At 39.6% G+C, this 24,539-nt stretch overlaps 1 protein-coding gene across 3 annotated transcripts in view; it reads right to left on the reverse strand.

Annotated features, from left to right (window-relative positions):
• Positions 1-24,539, reverse strand: part of LOC109398757 (neural cell adhesion molecule 2) — a 642,607-nt gene that overhangs the window by 41,318 nt on the left and 576,750 nt on the right. For all 3 annotated transcript variants that reach the window (XM_029870566.2, XM_029870573.2, XM_062859062.1), the window contains one exon: positions 10,542-10,639. In XM_029870566.2, the coding sequence (XP_029726426.1) occupies positions 10,542-10,639 (98 nt within the window). The remainder of the gene's footprint in view (positions 1-10,541; positions 10,640-24,539) is intronic.

The raw sequence follows: 24,539 nt of genomic DNA on the forward strand, positions 1-24,539 counted from the left end.
ATTACAGCGTGTGCCAATGATAGGAACCCTGTACCAGTAATGGTTACATTTTTTAGCTTCGGTTCCTTTTCGCACTATTTGCATGCATTCCTTATGGGGTTAGCCATAACTGGTACACTATGGCGAAAAAGGGTGCAAGGAAGCCGAAATTTTAAGGAAAATGATTTATTTCTACCATGATTTGAGAAAAATGTGGAGTTTTAATGAGTGCGACTGACTGTCTTTAGTGAACGTGATCTGTTGTTCACTAAATTTTTCTTGTTGATTTACATCGTTAAATGCTGAAAATGAACTATGGCGAATAATTGGTACTATAGCCATAATTGGTACACTTACCCTACGATTGTTGCAAGACTGTCAAAGACAGACCGATAATGATGCTGCCGAGTTGAACGCAGGATTGTCCTGTATGCAAGACACCATCGAGCATGCGTGAATAACTGGAATCGGCTATAAAGGAGTATGTCAACCCGTCCAAGAATGAATTCGCAATTATTGATTTTTCAAAAGTTTTTGAGCTACATGGTAAATTAAACCGACAATATCAAAACAGGACATGCCACAAAAGTTCAATTGGACGCAGTGGCTTAATTTCCTCAACAGGGGAGGAAAAAAACCGACAATTGAACCGACGAAATCATTATTAACATTTACTTCTTGAAGTCGTACCTTCGGAGAACGAATTCAAATTAATATTCCTTGTTGGGTATATAAGTCACTGCGACCTGTTTTTAGATCTATTAACAAAGATGGAAATCTAGTGATCATGATCAGATCTCAAATGTGTCGCGGTTGAAAGGCATCGCGCGATCATAGCAACAACGATAACATTTTGTCGTCAAGCATCCTAACAAACTACGGTCCGAGGAGAATGATTCGCGCAGCATGTGCGAGCGCGATGCGATCGTTATCATGAAGTCGAAATGATAAATTCGTGATTTCATTCACTTTTTGAGCATTCTTGCTGCTTTAACTTCCAGATATGCTTATGGATGAATTATTTCTAATCATGAATGCGGTTTACGGGTGAATAAGTGGCATAAATTCTGATGAATAAAATTTATCACGTCTTGTAACATGATCCGATAACGGGTCATCACGCGATCAAGCGTGCATCAGATGCTTTGATTGTCCCTGTGATACAAGCACGGTGTGAGGCGTCGGGATCATGCTACTGCAAGAACAAGGCTATCTTGGATTATTCGTATCCTGCATCATTTATCGCTTTAAGTGATTTTCTCCCATCCTTGTCTATTAATTTATTATTAAATTCAAATTAATAAGAACAGTTACTATTTTTTTATCGATGAATAGAACATATTCCTTCCTACAAAATTGAATTTGAGGCACATTCAAAAATTTCCCGGGATCCCGGGATTTCCCGGGACAAACAACAAATTTTATCCCGAATCCCGAGACAAGCAAATTGGTCGGGAAATGGAACCTCTATACATAACAAATTTAATGTAAGCTGACTGTATTATCACTTGCGAGCAATACGTAAGCTCCGCCTCCATAGATCGATGTCAAACACGTGGTAATTTGTGATTTCTATGAAACAAAGCCGCAACTTTACGGATTTCGGAGTTTAAATGCAACTCAATTGACAAGATGGAAATTTCGTGTGCTTCTAGTGCAACTCATTTAGACCAAAGCATAGAATGCCACAATCTGCATGATGTTGCAGGTGCTGCTTGGGTGGTGATCTCTTTGGAGATTCCTAGAAGAAATTTTTCAACATTTTCTGGGGCGATTCCTAATTTTGAAAAATCAACAAATAGATTCAGAATTTATTCATGGAAGATTTCCTGAATTCCGCCTGGGAAAATATATTCAGAGACTTCTCCAGAAATTTAGAAATTTCTCCAGTAAGCGATATTTTAAAAACTTCTTTCGTAGAATTTTCAAGAAATTCATCTAAAAATTCCTTTAAAAATCCTACAGAGATTCCTGCGCAAATTTTTCGAAGTTCCTTCACGGATGCCTACAAAGGTTTATTTTAGAAATTGCTCTTGTGGCTGTGTCCAAAATAACTTATTGTTTTTTTGTCAAAGATTTATGTGCAAATTGTTTTCTAGGGTTTTTTTTTCAAGAAGCTCTTCCATAAATGAGCATAAAATATACTGGAGGAATTCCTGAATGAATCTGTCAAGGAAATTCTGGAGAAATCCCAGGACGATTTTCTCAAGTCATCCCTTCTTAAAAACTAATAGTGATCTCTTTGTAGATTCTTTTAAGAAATTCTTGAACATTTTCTGGTGCGATTCATGAACAGAAGCTCTTGAATAGTTTCAGACGTTATCTTTGAAAGAATTCCAGAAGAAATTCCTTGAAATGTTACCCTGTTTCATGGAAAAAAAGTCATTAAAATCTTCTGCAGGAGCTCTGAAAGTAATTTCAAGGACAATATGCTTGAGAAATTTCCGAAGATGCTCCTGTAGAAATCCATAGAGAAATCTCTGAAGGATTCTCTTGAAAATGTCTGCTGAAGTCCTTGCAGAAATTGCAGACAAAGGTAGTGGTAGAATTCTTAAATAGATCCCTCAATATATTTCAAAATGGATTCCCAAAAGATTTTTCGGAGAAAATCCTACAGAAACAAAAAAAAAAACTTGGGGGATTCTTTAGGGAACTTCTGAACAAATTTTTGAAAAAGAAAATGAATTTCTTGAAACTTTTTTTTGAAATAATACCTGATATAACAGGAGAATCCTCTGCCGGTATTCATAAATGGATTTCTTGAAAAATGCCATGGATTGGATTCTGCAGTAATTTCCGAAGGAATTGCATAGAGAATCTTTGGGGAAATTTCTGAAGCATCACCGGGAAAGCAATCTAGGCGGAAATGTCTTAATGAAACCTTAGCAATCCTTGGAGGAATACCTGGGGTAACGCCGGGAGAAACCTCTGGAGGAACTATCAGAAGAATCCTTTGAGAATTTCCTAGAAAAGTTTCTAAAAAAATCCCTGAACACACCTTATGCAACAAAAAACTCAAAGAACCTCTGTAGAAATTCTCTGGAGAATTTCAGGAGCAATTCCAAGGAAAGACTAATGCAGACTTTTCTGATAATATTCCTGGAAGAAATCCCAAATAATTGAAGCAATGAAGGAAGGATGGCATGCACAAACTTCCGTAGCAATCTTTGAAGGAATTTCCCAAATATTTAATACTTGAACGAATCTATCTCTGGAGAAGCTTCTGAACGAATTTCTGGAGAAACCTGCAGATTAGTTTCAAGATGAGTCCTTTGAGAAATTTCTTAAAAAAATACTGAATAAGACCCAAGGAAAATTCCTGGAGAAATTCCGGAAGGAATCTCTGGAGAAATACATGGGCAATGCCATTGGGCATGAATGCATTTTGAAGGGATATCTGAAGCAATGTTTGGAAAAGTTTTCGCTGAAATCATATTAGGAAATCTTCCGAGATTATTTTTAAAAAGTCCTAAAACGATTTTATAAATCCTGAAAGAATTCCTAAAGGAATTTCCGGCGGTGTCTCCGCAGGTAGTCATAGACGAAACTCTGAAAAAGTACATGGGAAGGGCGCAGAAATGGTAAGAAATCCATGAGTGTGTATTTTACCAACGAAGTAGAGGTTCCATTTCCCGACCAATTTGCTTGTCTCGGGATTCGGGATAAAATTTGTTGTTTGTCCCGGGAAATCCCGGGATCCCGGGAAATTTTTGAATGTGCCTCAAATTCAATTTTGTAGGAAGGAATATGTTCTATTCATCGATAAAAAAATAGTAACTGTTCTTATTAATTTGAATTTAATAATAAATTAATAGACAAGGATGGGAGAAAATCACTTAAAGCGATAAATGATGCAGGATACGAATAATCCAAGATAGCCTTGTTCTTGCAGTAGCATGATCCCGACGCCTCACACCGTGCTTGTATCACAGGGACAATCAAAGCATCTGATGCACGCTTGATCGCGTGATGACCCGTTATCGGATCATGTTACAAGACGTGATAAATTTTATTCATCAGAATTTATGCCACTTATTCACCCGTAAACCGCATTCATGATTAGAAATAATTCATCCATAAGCATATCTGGAAGTTAAAGCAGCAAGAATGCTCAAAAAGTGAATGAAATCACGAATTTATCATTTCGACTTCATGATAACGATCGCATCGCGCTCGCACATGCTGCGCGAATCATTCTCCTCGGACCGTAGTTTGTTAGGATGCTTGACGACAAAATGTTATCGTTGTTGCTATGATCGCGCGATGCCTTTCAACCGCGACACATTTGAGATCTGATCATGATCACTAGATTTCCATCTTTGTTAATAGATCTAAAAACAGGTCGCAGTGACTTATATACCCAACAAGGAATATTAATTTGAATTCGTTCTCCGAAGGTACGACTTCAAGAAGTAAATGTTAATAATGATTTCGTCGGTTCAATTGTCGGTTTTTTTCCTCCCCTGTTGAGGAAATTAAGCCACTGCGTCCAATTGAACTTTTGTGGCATGTCCTGTTTTGATACTGTCGGTTTAATTTACCATGTAGCTCAAAAACTTTTGAAAAATCAATAATTGCGAATTCATTCTTGGACGGGTTGACATACTCCTTTATAGCCGATTCCAGTTATTCACGCATGCTCGATGGTGTCTTGCATACAGGACAATCCTGCGTTCAACTCGGCAGCATCATTATCGGTCTGTCTTTGACAGTCTTGCAACAATCGTAGGGTAAGTGTACCAATTATGGCTATAGTACCAATTATTCGCCATAGTTCATTTTCAGCATTTAACGATGTAAATCAACAAGAAAAATTTAGTGAACAACAGATCACGTTCACTAAAGACAGTCAGTCGCACTCATTAAAACTCCACATTTTTCTCAAATCATGGTAGAAATAAATCATTTTCCTTAAAATTTCGGCTTCCTTGCACCCTTTTTCGCCATAGTGTACCAGTTATGGCTAACCCCATAAGGAATGCATGCAAATAGTGCGAAAAGGAACCGAAGCTAAAAAATGTAACCATTACTGGTACAGGGTTCCTATCATTGGCACACGCTGTAATCAATACTAAAAGTAGTTTTGGCTCCGTTTCTATATTTTTCCTGTAAAATATGGAAACTAAGCTGTCTTTTAACTTATTGATGACACTCGTTGGTCTTCTGGTTATTTTTGTATAAATAGCTTTCCTTAGGTAGTGCCATATTTGGTACACGCACCCTACTCCTAGTTCCTCGATGAACTTAATCAGTTGCGTTTTCGAAAAGCTTTCAAGTTCTGATGGCACTTGCGTTGACAATGGAAGACCTTGAAGGAACTTTTCTTTTTGTAGCCGATCGTTGATTTCCTTCGTGATTGCGTGGAGTTACTTTTCTTAAGCTTCGAATACGAGAAACTCAAGCTGCCTTCCGCAGACAGTAATGTAGCATCTCGTCTTCCCAATGCTTCCTAAGCGAGTCTGATTGGCTGAAAAGCTTCCTGAAGGTTTATTGTAACCTCAAAATTACTTTCCAACATAAGACCTGAAAGGCCTATTTCGGAAAAAGTCTCTTTGATGAAATCAAAACAACGAATGAAATGCTCAAGCATCGTTTCAGTCGAATTCCAACGAGTTTTGTCGTCCACACACAGTTGAAGTTAATTATGTAACATTTTTGTATTTTGCCTGAAGGCAATTTTTGAAAAAAAAATCACGACTCTTCGAATACGTTTCAAAGACTCTCCAAATCCATATCAAAGCAAAAAAATATGTAGGGAATATGTGTCCCGGGAATCCCGGGATTTTCGGGACGGTGAAAAAACTTATCCCGGGATTCGGGAAATCCCGAATTTTTCAAGATCCCGGGAATTTTTGTCCCGGGATATCCCGGGTTGGCACCTCTACAACGAAGTGATCAAATTGAGAACCGTTAACCGAATTAGCCGAACAATTATATGCTTCAAGTGCAATTGATCTGGATACAGAATAGCCGACAACAAGACATTTAGAAATGGCATCGGAGTGAGCTCCTCCTCCTCCTCCTCCTGCTGTTTGTCTCGGACATTGGCTAGCTGTTTTGGATAACAAACAGGTTTTAATAATGCACATAAAATTTGTTATTGCTAATTTAACCAATACGCTCCTAAAGCCCATACTTATAAGGGAAAGTACTTTCGGGGTAAGGAATAGCCATATTTTTTTTCTTCTTATTTCAGAGAGCGAGGAAGGGCGCTTTAGACAAGGTTTTTGAGCCGGGGCATTAGGTGAAAATTCATATGTCCCTTCCTAGGACGGCGAGCTTCAATGGAGTGACATGAACTTTATTAGCAACGTCACTCCCAACGCTTTTGTTTTACATCTATAATACCTAATGTATGGAAATGATAACGAGACCATAACCATAGACAGGTTCAATTTAGTTGAATTCAATAACGTTGCACAGTAGACTAGACCATTTCATACTTGTAATGCATCTTAGTAGAATTAGTTGATTTGATCATTTTTTTAGAACTCTTCCAAGAGATGGCTGGATTTCGTTCCTCAGGATTTCTACTGCCAAAAGCCTACGTGCATGATGAATGATCATCACGGGATTTCTTTCAGCACACAGAAAAAAAAGGTATAAAACGCGAATAAATTCAATATCTTTGCTCGGAGAGGATGGATTTTAATAACTTTTTTTTTACACAAACTACAAAAATCTCCACAATTTCAGATATGGAGGGTATCATTCGCCGCACGATGCTGTGTATTGAGCTTGTTTTACCCCGCGCTCTCTCACACCTTTTTGAGATAATCCTCATCTATTCCCGACTGACGTGCAAAATAAATGACTTATTAAAAAATGAAACTTTTATTTTTATTTAACTCTTATTTGTGTAAAAACTTCCATAGTATCGGCAATTTGACATATAGTTGGTACTGCTCTTTTCGATTGCGTTCCACTCTGGGCGGATATGCATGTGAAAGTTTAAAGAAATCGGGGTTATTTGAAGATATTTCAATTTTCAAGGCAATTCGATTAGCCAAACCAGCTCCATTCGATACTACGGAAGTTTTTACACAAACACGAATTAAATATACCATTTGTTTTGCACTCCAGGGTTTTTTACAAAGAGGTAAAAAAGAGAGAATGGGGTAAAACGGGCCTGATACAGTTATTTCCAGCATCTTGCGGCGAATGACACCCTCCTTATCTGAAACTGTAGAGATTTTTGCATTTTGTGTCTAAAATTTATTCGAATCTATTCATCCCGACCAGAGATATGGAATTTATTCACGTTTTATACCTATTTTTTTCTTATTGTGCAGCGGTTTACTTAGAATTGCCTTCAGATTTTCTCTCGGGATTTCTCCCAAGGTCCTCCTAGATTTTTTTCATAGTTTCTTCTTGGATATCTCCAAAAGTTTGAAATGGTGTGTCTCCCAGAACTACTCCCGGTATTTCTTTCAGATATTTTGGTGGAGTTCTTCTCAAAGTCACTTCTAGAGCTCTTTCCTGGATTTTTGTTTTAATAACTCATTGCGAAATTTCAGCAATTTCTTCCCGAGATTTTTTTTCCAGAGTTCTTCCAGCGGAATTTCACTAAGAGGTCTTGCCAAAATGTCTATCAGAGTTTTCCCATTATTATTCTAACCCTAGTAACATGTTGATAATCAATTTATCTTGTAAAAGTTTTGAGAATTGGCATAAAACCTTAATCCTTTTATTTTGGTTTTATAACCCGGGCAGTAGAAAAGATCTCAGTAATAGCATATTTTGGTGATATTGGTTTGTATAACATACGAGATAAGAGATAAAATTTACTCATGGAACATCATCACCGTATCATATTTAGTTGTTGTTAAATCTGTGCGAGCTATTCGTTTGATCTTAACCTTCACGTACCCGACCCCCCGACAACTAATTTTCAAAATGCTGGCATTTCGTCAATTTTCATTCGATTTTTTTTAAGTCGCCCTCAATCGATCATAAATTGGTGCTCGTTTATTATACACAAGTGGCCATGTAATGTCCGGAATCATTCCTGAGATATTCCGGATTGTACTGGGGTCAGCGGGTGGGGGAGGGGTCTGTTTTGCCGAATGGCTAAAAGTGATTATGTTATGTGTTATTTTGTTTGAGAGGCCCCCACGGAACCTGTTCCAGGTGTTCCGGAGCGGCCACATCATTTGATACATACTTCAGTCATTTTTTTCTCTCCCATTCTCTTGAAAGCATGCAGATTGGTACGTCGCACGGCATGTTTTGGTTGCAAATCAGAAATGTCCTCGATGACGCCCCCGTGGAACCTATGATAAATGTTCCGGGGTGGCCATATTAGTCGATACAGACTTCAGTCTATCGTTTTCGTCATTCGAAATCATGAAAATTGATATGTCGCACGGCATGTTTAGGTTGAAAACCAGAAGTGTCCCCAATGAGGCCCCACGGAACCTGTCACGGGAATCCCGATGGGTCAACTTATTCAAATCTGGTTTTCGCAGTTGTGTTTCACTGTTCGCAGCACAAAAATTGCTGAAAATTGATAGTTTAAACACAATAACACACAAAATAATTACTTTTCAGCCATTTTGGCAACCCCCTGACCCCAGCACAATCCAGAATATCCCCGGAATGGTTCCGGATAATGCATGGCCAGTCATTGACCACTTGAGTATAATAAACTAGCACCAATTTATGATCGATTGAGGGCGACTTCAAAAAAAATCAGATGAAAATTAACGAAATGCTAGCATTTTGAAAATTAGTTGTCGGAGGTCGGGTACGTGAAGGTTAAAATATCAAATTTTGATATTTCTTAAATGTTCCAGCAACATTATTTATTATTTTCAGTACTTTTATCTCTTATATTATTCAAATCAATACGTTTCCAGCGTCAGTACTTCACCTCTACCAAGGAATGGTAACCTCTTTTAGTTTATTTAATATAAAAGAATTGGTTTTCATACTTATCCAGCTTTTTACGCTGGCCATAAAACAACGGGGGGTGATTCAACTTTGACATTTCATGCCGACAAAATTTATAGTTTGATCTGAGCAGGCTGTTCTTTGAGTTTGTTGATTGAACTGTCAATAATTTTCACTGCATTTGTTTTGCATCTACAATGTAATCGTATTTAATTTTAATTCTATAAAATGTGTAATATTTCTGTTCCTAATTAAACTTTTGGATGGTTTTAGCCTTTCGTGTGTGAAATCCCTAATGGCAAAGCGACGGTGACCTTTCAATTGAATGGGATTATTTCCAGAAACGTCTGATTGTAAAGCAACCAAGCCGTTGAAAGACTGGCTCAGCTAAGTTTCGATTTTTTCGCCGAGGATACGTGACTGACCGGTTAGGGATGATCATGATCTCAATGAAGACATAAAATCATATCAGTCAAACATTCAAACGGAATCAAATCTGGCCAGGAACTCTGTAATCATGACGCCTGCACCACCGACCGGAGACTGCCCTATCCAATGCTCTTCTCGTTGCTCTTCAAATGAAGTTGCAGCGTTTTGTCCAAGATTTGACTAGACCTTCCTCACAAGCATAACCCGCTATATAAACAGGCCTTGGTAAGGTTACATCGGGACGCTTCATAAGCAACGCGTTCGTCACGGGAAATCTATGATTTTGGATAAAATGTATGATCAATGAAAATTTTCATGGGATCGTCAAAAACTTATCAGTGTAGCTCTACGCGATTCATGAATTTACACTTTAAAATGTGAAATAATTGTTATGTATTAGGCCATGTCGATATATATTTTTATACCACAAAGATACTTAATAAATGAATTGATGAATATAATATTTTTCTTTCGCTTGTAGGGGCTCACAACCAGTTTGATTATTTATCAATCTATTGTTACATTGAGAAATGATTCGTGAAACATAGCATACAATCACCAAATAACGACCTGACTACATTTTCAAAAAATGAGTTGGGTATGCGTCTTCCTTACGATACTTAGTGAGGACACTGTCATTTAAATTCAATCCCATTTTTTAAAAATATCCAGTCCTGAATTTCTCGACGGCGCCCAGGAAGGGTTTCGATTTTTTTCTAAAGAAATATTTCATCCTTCGGTTGTCATTGATGGTCTATCTTCCATTGAAGAACGGAGTGAGTAGTCCCCAAAGAAATCATTCAATCATTCGATCACTCTTCAAATCGAAATGGCTAATCGGATCCATTGCAACAAAAAGTTATTATCTGAAATAGTATTTGAGTTAGATATTTGAATTTTCTCTTTTAAATTCTATTTGATACAACCAAGAGTGAAATTTTTTGACATTCTATTGTCAACAATACAAACTGTATTCATATCAAGCTTACTTCGATCCAACCATAAAATAAATCAGTGTCGGCAAGATACGTCACGGAGGGGTGATTCAAGAATTATAGCAAGCCTAGCGTAAAAACCTGGTCTAGTGATCATATTACCTTTCGCCAAATGGCTGCCATAAAACCATGCTCCAATTATATTTTATTTGTCCTAGAAAACTGTTCATGAAGTGATAATTATGCAAAGTAACCCGCACATTCAAACCCACATAAATCCCACAATTATAACGCTAATAAACTTACTTCCGGTTGTGACTCTCCGTGCACGATGCACACCAGCATGGCTTCCTGACCTTCACCGGAGTACACAATTGGATTTTCCACGGCTATCTCGGGAGGATCTGTAATTGAAATTTCAAAAGGAGAGAGCGAGGGTGAGAAAAAACGGAAATTTGCTATCAGTAAACAGTTTCAGTCCCGGAGAATAAAACTTTAAGTAAGTTGTACGCCAAACATCTGGACAGCTTAGAATAATAGCACAGGTAGTCGTCGGAACTGTCAAGGGAAACCAACTAGCAGCGCCCGGCCAGTAGCAGCAGACCGGAAGTTCGTACAATTAAAGGTTATGACTTGCGAGGGGAGAAATGCAAATTGTCACGTTTGCGGTTTAACTGCCATACTTTGGAGAGTTGAGTTTGTACCTTGCGCAATGCTCCGGAACCATTTATTTTCTAGTGCCTTTCTAGTTTCAATGAATGCAGCGCCACCACACTGACTACTGACTGGTACAGTTGCAATGCAATACTAGAAAGCAGCCGGCTCTGTGATTAAATTAATTTTAAACTTTGCTCCGGTATCCTCCACTACTGCTGGTAGTACCTACTGTTTAAATTGGTTTGCCTTTGGTGGGAACGCGCAAGGGTCGACGGTTGATTCAATTCAAGTGGAAGTTTTCCGGAGCTTAATAATATAGTGCTGCAGCACGGCAACCCGACTGGGTTGGAAGCGCAATATTTTCACAAGAAATAAATGATGTTTTCCAAATTTAATTTCGTAAAAGAATATCAGAATTTTGGTCTTAAAAAATGTTGTTTATTCTATTATTTAGGAAAAGCATTATGCCTTCGACGAATGTTGGATTGTTGTAGCTTTCTTAGCTTGGCATAGCCTGACCTTTCGATGCCGTGTCTCCTTACAGGACCTCTTTCAAGCTACAAGCAGTAAACCGCCTTTGTGCCTCAAGTGTCTGACAATTCTCTTCTCTGCGTACGGGTATTCAACATGACCATGTTGATTCCAGGTCGGTTCAGGAACTTTTCGTAATGGAAATTTCCTTGGGCATAGAGTATCGTCGTGCCTGCCACACGATATACACATGCAAAATGGTCACTGGCAGGGAAAGCTCTTAGTTTATAACTGTGGATGTTCTCATAGAGCTTACTTCCTTTTCTTCAAAAATTACACCGAAAACACATTTTTTAGAATCTATTCAGATTTTTTTTTTGAAATATGTTTGGCAATTTATTTGACCATTGAGAAATTAGATGTTCTTGAGAAATTTATCTCAAATTTATTTGAAAATTAAGAACTTGCTTGACAAATGCATTGTAAATTTAGTCAATATTTATTTTGATATTTGTTTATTTTCTTCGGGAAATAAAAAAAAATACATTCCGAATTTTTCTAACAATTTGTTTGGGTATTTCAGAAATTCATTGAAGAACTTCTTTATTTTACCTTCTGGATTTTTTCAGAAATTTTATTGGAATTGCGTTTCAGGAGGTTTCAGAGGTATTTTAGGGGGCTTCAGAGGCTTTCAGGTGCGTTTCACATGGATTCATTTGTGTTTCAAGGCGTTTCAAGAGGTTTCAGAGAGGTTTTGTGAAGCTTCAGAAACTCTCAGGTGAGTTTAATGGGGGTTTCAGAGGTATTTCAATGCGTTTCAGGGCGTTTCATGGCCTTGCCGGAAGTTTAAGGCTGCCTTCAGAGGGTCCCAGGTGAATTTGACGGAGGTTTTATAGGGGTTTTAGAGGCGTTTCGAGGCGTTTCATGGAGTTTCAATGCGTTTTTGGGCGTTTCAGGAGGCTTCAGAGTGGTTTCGGGGGGTTTCAGTGGTTTCAGGTAAATTTCATGAAGATTACATGGGCGTTCCAGAATCGTTTCAAAGCGTTTCAAGACATTTCAATGGTCTTCAGAGCGGTTTCAGATGCCCATTTAACTTTTCCTCTGCGTAAATCTTTAAGAGACAACCAAATTCGTTGGTAGATCCGATGACCTACACTCAAGGAAGTTCTTGGAGATCCTCAAACTGACAATGAACTCATCACTTGATTCCACATAGCTGCATGAGGCTGTGTAAGCATAAATTTCATTCATAATGCCTCAATACATCACTGATTACAGTTGTAGATCAGATGGCTTGAATTCTTGGATACTCCTATACAATAATAGAACCCACTACTGGATAGAACAAAGATGCCTGGGGCTGTGTTAGTATAAACCTCATTCTTAATGCTCTGAGATACAACTAGTAGCCCTCGTAGATTTGAAAACCAATACCCAAGGGAATTCTTGGAGTACCTTAAAGAATCATTGGTAGATCCGGTTACCTATACGCAAGGAAGTTCTTGGAGATCCTCAAACTAACAACGAACTCATCACTTGACAACACATCGCTACATGAGGCTGTGTAAGCATAAATTTCATTCATAATGCTTCAATAGGTCACTGATTACGCTTGTAGATCAGATAACCTTAACTCCAGGGAGTTTTCGGATACTCTTAAACTTTTAACCTTTAAACACTCAGTAAACGTTCCTAATTCTGCCTTTTTCCCGTAAACCAATTTTATCTACAATCTTGAGTTCTCCAACTGCTCTGAACACAATCAAATTCCATTTAGGTAACGTTATCTAAATGAAGGGACCTAAATAGATTTAACCTAAATGGATCCTACCTAAATTGAGGTTTCAGTGTACTATTAGAAATCCGTGGGCGAGTTTTTAAAAGAATATCGAAAGTAACTAATGAATAAAAATGTAAAAGTTCATGGAGAATTCTCCTAAGAAATTTTAAAAAGAATTCTCATAGAAGTTCGTATAAAGTATTCCAGGTAAAGTATCTACATCAATTCCTGAAAAAAATCGAAGGAAAAATCCTCAAGGTGTCCTTGGAGGAAACGCTTGGCGATTTTTTGAGAAAATCAGTAAAGGAATATCCTGCAAATTCCAGTGGGAATCTGCGTAAAAATATATAAAGGAACTCCAGGAGGAATCTCTGCTTGAACCATTGAAAGATACTATGCAAGATTATCTAGAGGAATCCCAGAAGAAAAACCTGAAGACATTCATTTGTTAACTGTCAATAGAATTCCCGGATTTTTTTTTGAGGGAGTTCCTGGAGGAGTTCGTTGAGGAATACATGTACGATTTTCTCTTTGAAAACGTTTCTAAAGAAAACTTTAGAAGTTTCTGAAAGAATCTTTGGAATTTTGGGAGATTTTTTTTAAGAAATCATTAGAGGTATAAAGTTTCTAGAAGGAATATTCCCGCTTGAGGAAGCTTTGGAGAGATTCCCGCAGGAATTCTGAATTTCTTTTTTTCAGGAGAAATTTCTGACGGAGTTCGACGGAGTTTTAATAACTAATACTTAGAAAACTTTTTGAAGGAATTCGTTGATGATTTTTTTAAAGTAATTTCTCGAGAACTTTCGAACAGTATCTGTGTAGCTATTTTAGAAGCAATTCATGAGAGACGTTCTAAAAAAATTCTTGAAATATTTTATAAAAAAAAACCTGGAGTAATTTATAAAGGAATCCCTAAAACATTTGAAGGAGGTATCCTTGACGGATTTTTTAAAAAATCTCTGGTATAAATTAAAAAGGGAAACTTCGCAAGGTTTTCTAAAAATTCTGTGAAAGATTTGATAAAGAAACCAAAGGAAAAATTCTTAAATAATCCTTGAAAGTTTTTTTAAAGAAATCACTGGAAAAATTTCTGCAGAATTTTAGTACTGGACGATCGGAAGGATTTCTGAAGAAATCAAAAAAGGTTTCTCTGGAAGATTTTTTTAAGAAACTTGGCTGTGATTTTCAGAGGGAATTCATTTATAAAAAAAAATCCGAAGAAACTCTTTGACTTTTGTAGGAATTTCTAGAAGTCCCAAAAAAAAATCGATGTTCGAAAAGTCAAGGTGCTCAACCCTTTAATGAAAGATAAGCATATTTGAAGCATTTTTGTAGAACATTTTGATTTTCAAAAAAATATTTAGAGGTTCCGCTAGGGTGATTTTTGAAAAATGGCCTTTTTTATGAAAAGTCTCAAAAAATCATTTTTTCGTAATATTTTTTCAACTTCTGAATTTTTCCAACATTTTTGTATTTTTTATGGACCTCTAGGCATTCTTGAAGGGGATAAGTTTTTAAAATATAGTATATATATTGACGGCAGAACCATTTTCATGTTGATAAAAAGACCTGTTTTTGAGAATTTTTCATCTAAATTTGAGAATAAAATACATGCACGATTTTTTATTTTTTATTTTGAAAGTTTTATTTGATAGTACTATTTGTATGCGTCATTTCTTTAAAATATTAAAATATCTTGTCTAGAAGCTGAGATATAAGGATTTTAGTAAATGGACAATATTTCAAATTTCTGCAAAACTTTGTATATTTGGAATATTGTAAGGTTTTTCTGACACTTCAATGTACGTATATTAAAAGAAGTTTGGCTTAAAAATACAGCTTTCCTTATCGGATAGTCAAGGTAGTAAAAACATGGATCTTTTATTCTGGGGTGATTGGTAGTAGATTCACGAAGAGCTTTTATCTGAATAACTACAACAATGACGGGTTGCAACGCATTAATTTCGATATTATGTCGTGGAATTCTTGACGATTACACCCCTATTCTAAAGTAGCAAAAACCATTCCATGCAGAGATAACATAATAGTGATGAAATCAATAAGAAATAACTAAGTTAAGTCAGGACTGATTTAAAAAAAAAACTTAGAAAATAATAGACAATAATAGTCTTTCGAGGAAATACGCGATCTTGTTATTGCTGAACGTTCATTTCTTTGATGAATTGAGCTAATGTTTTGACACGAAATTGCAAATATGCTGAATTTTGCATATACGAAATATTACGAAAAAATGATTTTTTTGAGACTTTTCATGAAAAAAGGCCATTTTTCAAAAATCGCCCCAGCGGAACCTCCAAATGATTTTTTTAGAAAATCGAAATGTTCTACAAAAATGCTTCAAATATGCATATCTTTCATTTAAGGGTTGAGCACCTTGACTTTTAGAACATTGATTTTTTTTTTGGGACAGCCTAATATACATGAACATAAATATTCCTGGAAATATCATCTGAGAAATTTTGGAAGGAATTCCTGTACAAATTCGTAGGATTTTTTTCTGGTGGAATATCCGAAAAAAATCCCATAAGAATCCGACAATAAATTCCTTGGAGGAAATCCTAGAGGAGCGTCTGAGAAAATACGTTAAGGGATATCCAGTGAATGCCTGTGGGAATGTGTACATGATTTTTTTAAAGAAATTCCTGGAGGAATCCCTACTTGGAATATTGAAAGAAACCATGCAAGAGTCTCTGGAGAAATTCAAGAAGAAATTCCTGAAGGCATTACTTCAGAAGCTTCAAATGGAATGCCCGAATAATTTCTTGACAGAATTCCTGGAAGGGTCCATGAAGGAACAGATTGTTCCCTGAAAAACAAAATTATAATACACCTTTAGTGTTTTCTGTAAGAATTCTTGGAATGATCTCAGACAAAAACCCGAAAGAATCCCTGGAAAAAAACTTTTGAAGAAATCCCGGGAGTGTTTTCTAAAGAAATCCCTAGATACATACAGTTTCTGAAATAATCCTTGAAAGATTTCATGAAGGAATTTCTAAAAGGACTTAATGAACAATTTCGGAAATTTACGAAATGTTTTCTTATCAAATACAGAAAGATATTTTTGGTGGAATCTCATAGAGAATCCATGGAGGAAGCATTGGTGAAATTTCCGAAGAAATCCGTATGGAAATTTGAATACTGCTATCTTTGGAAAATATTCAAAAGGATAGTTCGAAACTTTGGAAACAAATCTATGCAAGAATATCTATGAAGAAATTCTTAAATGAAGTTCTAGATGAAGTTTAATAGAAATTTCTAAAAAAGTCCCTTAACAAAAAATCTTAAATATCCCTTCAACTATGTTTTTATGAAATCGCTCATATAGCCGAGGCGGTAAACGCACGGGTATTCAGCATGACCATGCTGAGGGTGACGGGTTCGATTCCCGGTCGGTCCAGGATCTTTTCGTAAAGGAAATTTCCTTGACTTCCTTGGGCATAGAGTATCTTCGTGCCTGCCACACGATATACACATGCAAAATGGTCATTGGCAGAGGAAGCTCTCAGTTAAAAACTGTGAAAGTGCTCATTGAACACTAAGCTGAGAAGCAGGCTTTGTCCCAGTGAGGACGCTACGCCAAGAAGAAGAAGAAGAAAGAAATTTCTGAAGAATTTTCAAAACGAATGAGTTCAGGGATTTTTGAAGAAATCGCCGGAGAATTTTTTGAGGCAAAGTTTCTGTGAGAGAATTTCTTATTCTCAAAAGAATTCCTGAGTTGAGCAATTCCTAAAAAAATCATGTAAGGTTTTCGGAAAGTATTCTTCAATAAATTTCTGGAAGAATTTCATAATATGTAGATCTTCAGATAAATTTCTGAAGGAATTATTGTACAATTTTTTTAAGCAATCAATGCAAAATTTACCTAAAAAATATTTGAAACAATTCTGGTTGAATCGCTAGTGTGAAGGAGTTTCTGTGAAAATTTCCAGAAAATTCCTAACAGAAGTTTTTGTGGCAATCCCCGTGGAATTTCTGAAGCAGTTTTTGGTAGAGTTTCTGAAAATCCCCTGGAAAAAAAATCTGAAGAATTCTCTGAAGGTTTTACTGAATGAATTCCAAAATAAACTTCTGAACAAATATTTAGAGCAATTTTTGACGTAATCCCTGGATAAATTACTGAAAGAATCTCTAGGCGAGTTTGTGAAAAAACTTGTGGAGAAACTTCTGAAACAATCCGTGCCAGATATTCTAAAAAAATCTTTGGAGAATCCCTTGAGGAACAACATGAAGAGTTTTTTTTCGAATGAATCCTTGGAAATTTTGAAGAAAAAAAAATAGTGAAGGAATTCTTGGGCTAACTTCTGGAAGTATTCTCGAGGAAATTTCCAAAGAAATTTTTGGAGAAATATCAGAAGTATTTTCAAAAGGAATACACGTAGATTCCCTCAATTTCTGTACACTAGAACCTCTTTTTATGCACATGGCTGGGACTGCATAAATTAAAAATGTGCATAAATTTAAAAAGGCATAAAAAGAGGGAAATTTATGCATAAATTAAGTTTGGGCTTAAACTACCCGAGCAGAAGAAAATAACAAGTGAATAACATATCAAGGTATTTATCTTCAATACTACCATACCTTGATATGTCCTTCATTAGGTGGTAATAAGAGGCAAAATAACAAAAATGAATACCAAAATATTGTATAAATAACACCTAGAAAATAACAAGTCTTGTTATTTCAATAATGAATGCAGACCTAAAATTTCAAGTGCTGTATTTGTTATCCCAAAGTTATCGAATAACAAACTAATAACATGTCTTGTTATTGAATGTTCCATTTGTTCGATGGTTTCATAATGTAATAGCAAATCTTGTTCTTCGGTTATTTTAACTGCTAAACCAACAAATACTACATCAATACCAAACTCTGTTCAAATACCTCCAACTGTTATTGTGATGTTCTCATAACATTTCGTAGAATAACGCAGCAATAACAATTTTAGGTATTAGAGCACATGTTGTTCTTCGCATGGTATTTGTAAGGTATGCCCTTCTGCTCGGGTAGGGCTTTAATTAGAGAATCTAGTTCGCGAGAACAGGTCTTGCTCCTGGGCAGTTAAGATGGGGCTAAGGGGGTATCCAGCAAGTTCTCAGAGGACCCAAAAAGGGAGTTCCAAGGGGCTTCAGGGGCGTTTTAAGGGGTTGTTTCGGGGGATTTGAGGAGCCTTCTGAGGGTGTTCTGTCAAGATTTTTTGGTGTTTTCATAGGATTATGGGGAATTCTGGGGTACTATTGAATTAAGTGGGTTTCAGGGGCGTTCCAAGGGGATTTAGGGGCAATTCAACGGATCTCAGGAGCCTTTAAAGGGCGTTGCACAAGGTTTGAGGGGCGTTTTAAGGTATTTCAGAGTCTGCTCTGAAACTTCTCAAAAATCCCCCTTAAACTCCCCAGGGACCCCATGTAACGCATCTGTAAGGCTTCGAAACCCCTGAAAGCTTCTCCGTAACGCCTCTGCATCCCCGAAAATGCTCTGAAACGTCTTGAAATACCTCCAAAATCCCCCTTAAACCCCCTTGGACCCCATGTAATGCACCTGAGAGGCCCCAAAGTCCCCGAAACTCCTCCGTAACGCTTTCGTAACGCTTTCTAATCACGCCGAAAATGGTCTGAAACATTCTGAAATGCCCCCAAAATCCCCCTTAAACCCCCTCGGACGCCATGTAACGCACCTGAGAGGCTCCAAACCCCCCGAAAACTCATCCGTAACGCTTTCGTAACGCCCCTGAATCCCCGAAAATGCTCTGAAACGACTTGAAATGCCTCCGAAATCCCCCTTAAACCCCCTCGGACCCCATGTAACGCACCTGAGAGGCCCCAAAGCCCCCGAAACTCCTCCGTAACGCTCCCGTAACGCCTCTTAATCACGCCGAAAATTATCTGAAACATTCTGAAATGCCCCCAAAATCCCCCTTAAACCCCCTCAGACCCCATGTAACGCACCTGAGAGGCTCCAAACCCCCCGAAAACTCATCCGTAACGCTTTCGTTACGCCCCTGAATCCCCCGAAAATGCTCTGAAACGGCATGAAATGCCTCCAAAATCCCCCTTAAACCCCCTCGGACCCCATGTAACGCACCTGAGAGGCCCCAAAGCCCCCGAAACTCCTCCGTAACGCTCCCTTAACGCCTCTTAATCACGCCGAAAATTGTCTGAAACATTCTGACATGCCTCCAAAATCCCCCTTAAACCCCCTCAGACCCCATGTAACGCACCTGAGAGGCTTCGAACCCCACGAAAGCTTCTCGTAACACTTAAGTAACGCCTCTGCATCCCGCTAAAAAAGCTCAGAAGCGTCATAAAATGCCTCCAAAATCCCCCTTAAACCCCCTCGGACCCCATGAGAAGCTCCGAACACCCCAAAACTCCTCCGTAACGCTTACGTAACGCCTCTGAATCACGCCGAAAATGGTCTGAAACATCCTGAAATGCCTCAAAAAATCCTCCTAAACCAAAACCCCTAAAAACGCCTCTGAAACCAGCCTAAAATGCTCTGAGACTTCCTGAAATGACTTCGAAACCCCCTTAAGACCCACTCGGACCCCATGTAACGCACATGAGACCTTCGGAAACACCCAAAAACGAACCTGTAACTTTCCTTTGCTCTCCTCTATAAACACCCCTTGGCCGCCGTTGCAATAGTTTCCGTCATTATGAAATATTCTTATGCACAATATTGGCTCTGAGTAGCTTTCCCTCTTTTTATGCAGGGCATTAAAAAAGGTGTATAAATTAAAAGTGCATAAAAATAACATGCATAAAAAGAGGTTTTAGTGACAGTGTTGTCGAATGCTGAAAAAGCCCTTTCACGTCCTGCGAACTAGTGGTCATCGTATTGTTATATGAGAATAGGTGATGCAATTCATTAAATTGAACTTTTAAGGTGTTCTAAGGTGTCCCTTTTCTTTTAGAACTGAAATATGTATACAAATCCAGAAGAATTACTGAAACAACACGTCGTGTAATTTCTGAAGGAATGGTTCGTGAAATTTATAAAACAATTCAAAAACAAGTTTCTGTCGAATAACAAATGAAGGAATTTCCAGGGAAATTTCTGTAGAAATTCTAAATAAATCCCTGTAGAAATTAAAAAACATCTAGAGTGAATTTTGAATAATATATCAGACCTATAGAAGTCGTGCTTAAACATTTGTCAAAAATTCCTTCATTATGACTCTTCGGGGGATCCAAGTCTTGGGCAATTTTGTGTTTCATTCCATAATGCAAACCAGAGTCGAGCGCTGCTATAGGCTACCGAATAACTTGGGCGTTGGTGGAATGGTGCATCAAGAATAGGCAGAAAATCCCATCTTCTCTTTCGTTAGAAACAAATATTAACCCTCGAGCGATCGCGCTGTTGTATTTTGTACAACACGTTGAAAAAGTCTCGCTTTTTGTACTCAGCATTAGCGTGGTGCTGACGCAGGTAGTCAACCGCGCGAGTAACGGAAGGTTAAACTTCTAACATATCATGTCTTTTTATTCGGGAACGGCAATAAAATACTTCTGCGGTGCGGTCCGAGTCAAGAATACTGGGGAACGAATTGCAGTTAGTGTATGCATTTCACCATTGTTAACACCACTGCCCACATTTTAACAGAAGTCAACAACTTTCCATGACCCACAGCGTAAAACCAAAGGAAAATTCCTACAACCCACGATAACTAGCAACAGACAAGGCTATGAATATCTGAAGAGACCCAACCGTCCGAAATGTGCAAATAATTCATTCCAATTTCACAAGTCAAACGTCATTCAAAAACGTCCCTTATTTCACCCTCGGCTGCACACAAGTCACGTTTCACACCGATGACAATATTTCATTTCTGTGGCCACTTCCCAGAAGGTGTCTAGACAGATGGACAGGCGCCAGGCAGGCAGGGCTAGCTGGGACGATGACGATTTTCATAAATCAACCCCCCACCGATCCGGATCACAGCACTTCCACCACCGAGCAACCGGGTCGTGAACACAAACAGAAAGTATGTACCAGGGAGATGCAACGCACCCCCGACGGTTTTCTCCAACTCACACGACTTGAATAACATTTCACACAGGTTTAATTCAATTTCACCGTTCGTTCCCGGGGAGCGCTCGCTCAAAGTCCCAACAAAGAAAGTCAAAAGCCAACCCGAACTTCGCCGCACCCGGTGTGATTCGTGCTCCTTTTTCTCTGTTTCTGTGTTCCTTTTTTATGGTGCCCATTATAAATCATGATAGCAACCACCGAGGAGTGAGGTGTCAGCGAGATTTCCACACTTATTTTCACCTTTCTGAGTCAAATTCTTCAATTCTCAGACCAAACTTGACTGAGCTGCTGCTGCTACTGGGACACGATCACAATCACGTGCTCCCGGTTGAACTGCATCGTCGTCCAGTCGCAGTCCCAGGTCCCGAACGCGTGGTGGCGAAAGGGGAAAACGTCGGAATATACCGTTTTGAATGAATAAACGGCGACTTGGCACGAACGGGTCATAAAAATTACAATTATTTGTTGTTCCATCGTGAGGTGCTTATTGATGGGGAGCACGAGGGTGCGGCTGGGATGCGGCAGAAAGTGCGACGTGAGGAAAGCTGCAAAAGGAAAAATTACTTCTTTCTGGAGTTTTATGGGAACTTGAACTCGTTTGTTGATTGAAATGGCTGACGCTTTGCAGTTCTGGACTCCTTTGTATTTAGATGAACTAATGCAGCTAATTTGGTATATATTCATTGCAGCATTCATTCCTATTTTAAATGATGCTTTACGATAAAACTTATGCATTTGCATCAACATTCTAGGCTGACCTCATGATTCAAACTTTCTTAGCAAGGTTTGCGCAGAGTTACATCTCAGGTATTTTCCTTCTAAACCATAGGGAGATAATCTGCAAACAGACACCCTAATAACAAGGTTAGGATAGTGTGGGGTTAAGGCCGTATTCTACAACACTAGTAAAAGCCAGGTCTACTCTCTCCTCGACCTACTAAAACACATTCCTATGGTCGCAAAACCCTTCGTCTCTCCGGAACCACCAAGAAGGTATTGCTTCAGAGAGGGGCTAGTGCACATCGCACCCTCAAGGTTAGCTGCGTAGCCTAGCAGCAACAAACATCGATGACTCGCCCTGGAGGGTCCATCACGATAACATGCTGGCGCTTAGCCAGTTTCCCGAGTGGTCCTCGCCACTCCCTTTGTCCTCGGAAGGCGGGCAGGGTCAACCCCGCCCGCGCCCAACTGCTTTGCAGACATCAAGAACTGATGCCCACGTGCAACCCGATCTGACCTGCCCGCAAAGGAAGGGTATCACTACCCTTCAGGCCCTATCAGATGCACCCGAAGGTTGTAGACAGCAGGGTCTCCACCTGCCCCGACCCATGCCGGGAAACCCTTTCCAACCGCGGGCTCGGATCCAACCCAGTAGACCGACGCCACGACAGCACCGCTACCGGGACTTCCTCTCCGCGGCCACTTAATCGCTGTAAGGGTCGATCTCGACCGCAGGCACCGAAGCCGACTTCGAACCCCTGGACCACCTCTTGTACTGCATCTGGACTAGCCATTCTCCGAGTCCACGCGCCACCTCCTCTGTAGCTCCCAGACGATATGGGTGATAGCCGTTGAAACGGCATTCCAGCTAACCTCATCTCTACACATCCTCTGGACCAAATTGTCCGGAGTTGTGTCCGTCCATCCCGCATGTGGAAAGCATGCGGTCACGCATTGTGCGAAAACGCGGGCACACGAACAAAACGTGTTCCGCCGTTTCCTCTAAACCATTGCACACTGGGCATTCGGAAGAATCCGTATGCCTGAAACGGTGTAGATACTGTCGGAAGCAACCTGAAAGGACCTGTGTCAGGTGGAATGTAACTTCCCCATGACGTTTATTAGTCCAACTATCTACCCTCGGTATCAACCTATGGGTCCATCTTCCTTTGGTGGAACTGTCCCACGCGCGCTGCCATTTGACCATGGAGGCCATCCTGGCAGTCCTGCGTATGCCTCTTGTGCCGCGCATTTCGAAGCACTCCATGTCCTCACTGATAAGAATGCTGATAGGCATCATACCAGTAATGACGCAAAGAGCGTCATGTGACACGGTACGGTACGCGCTCGCAACCCTCAGACACATAAGCCAGTAAGTACTTTCCAGCTTTCGTCGGTAGCAGGAATAGTTACTTTTAAGGCCAGGTTCGGAACTCCGTCCGGACCTGGGGCCTTACCTACGCTAAGGGACTTAGCTAACCCTGCAAGTTCCACATCGGTGACCCTCTCCTCATCGCCAGCCCCAGTCCCCGGCTGTCCTACGAAAGGAGGCCAAGGACTAGGATCATGACGCGGAAAAAGTCCTCCAATGATCCCCTCCAACATCTCTGGAGATTGCTCTGTAGGAGCCATCACACCTCTCGTCTTGGCCATAACGATCCTGTAGGCGTCACCCCACGGGTTCGTATTGGCACTCTGACAGAGACCCTCAAAGCAGGCCTTTTTGCCTGCTCTTATCTCGGTCTTAAGCGCGGCTTTTGCAGCGGCGAACACCACCCGCCATTCGTTTCGCTCTTCCTCTGATCGTGCTCGCTTCATCCGCCCATTTCTAGGGTGGACTCGCCTAGGCATGGTCGCATCACACGCACGTGAAAGCACCGCTACCAGCTCGTCGCCGTCTATACCGATTAAGTTTCACTCACGGCGGAGCGCCTCCCTAAATACCTCTTCGTCGAAGTATGATGTCTTCCACCTGCGAGGGCTTGGCCTTGGCCTAGCCGCCTCTTCTTCTATCCGCTGTTTGCTGTTGTTGTAGACGATACTGTAGTGAACCGCCAGGTGGTCGCTGTGAGTGTAGCCATCATCTACTCTCCAGTTCGAGCTACTTGTTAGGTCAGGACTACAAAAGGTCACGTCAATAATTGACTCCACTCCGTTTCGAATATGGGTACTCTTGGTACCGACGTTAGCCAAGTCGACATCTAAGATGGCCAGTGTTTCTAGCAGGATCTGACCCCGCTGATTCGTGAAACGGCTTCCCCATTCCACGGCCCAGGCATTAAAGTCACCCGCTATTACCACCGGCCTCAGCCCTATTAGAACGGTCGTTAAGCGGTCCAACATTTGCGTGAACCGCTCGATCGGCCACCGCGGAGGTGCATAACAGCTACAGAAGAAGACCCCGTTTACTTTGACGACCACGAAGTCCTCATAGGTAGTAGACACCAACTCCTGAACGGGGTATTTACTATTCATACTATTCATACTACCCGTTGAAGAAACTGATGTAATGTTGTGAATCGTTCGCGCAATTTAAAAAAAAACAGTTTTTAGCTGTGCTACAGTTATTGTTTATGTTTGTGATTGGTGCTATTTTTCACTGCAGTTTTCCTGTCATCGTAATCTTG

This window comes from Aedes albopictus, chromosome 3 (assembly GCF_035046485.1).
Source record: "Aedes albopictus strain Foshan chromosome 3, AalbF5, whole genome shotgun sequence".
NCBI classification, from domain to species: domain Eukaryota; kingdom Metazoa; phylum Arthropoda; class Insecta; order Diptera; family Culicidae; genus Aedes; species Aedes albopictus.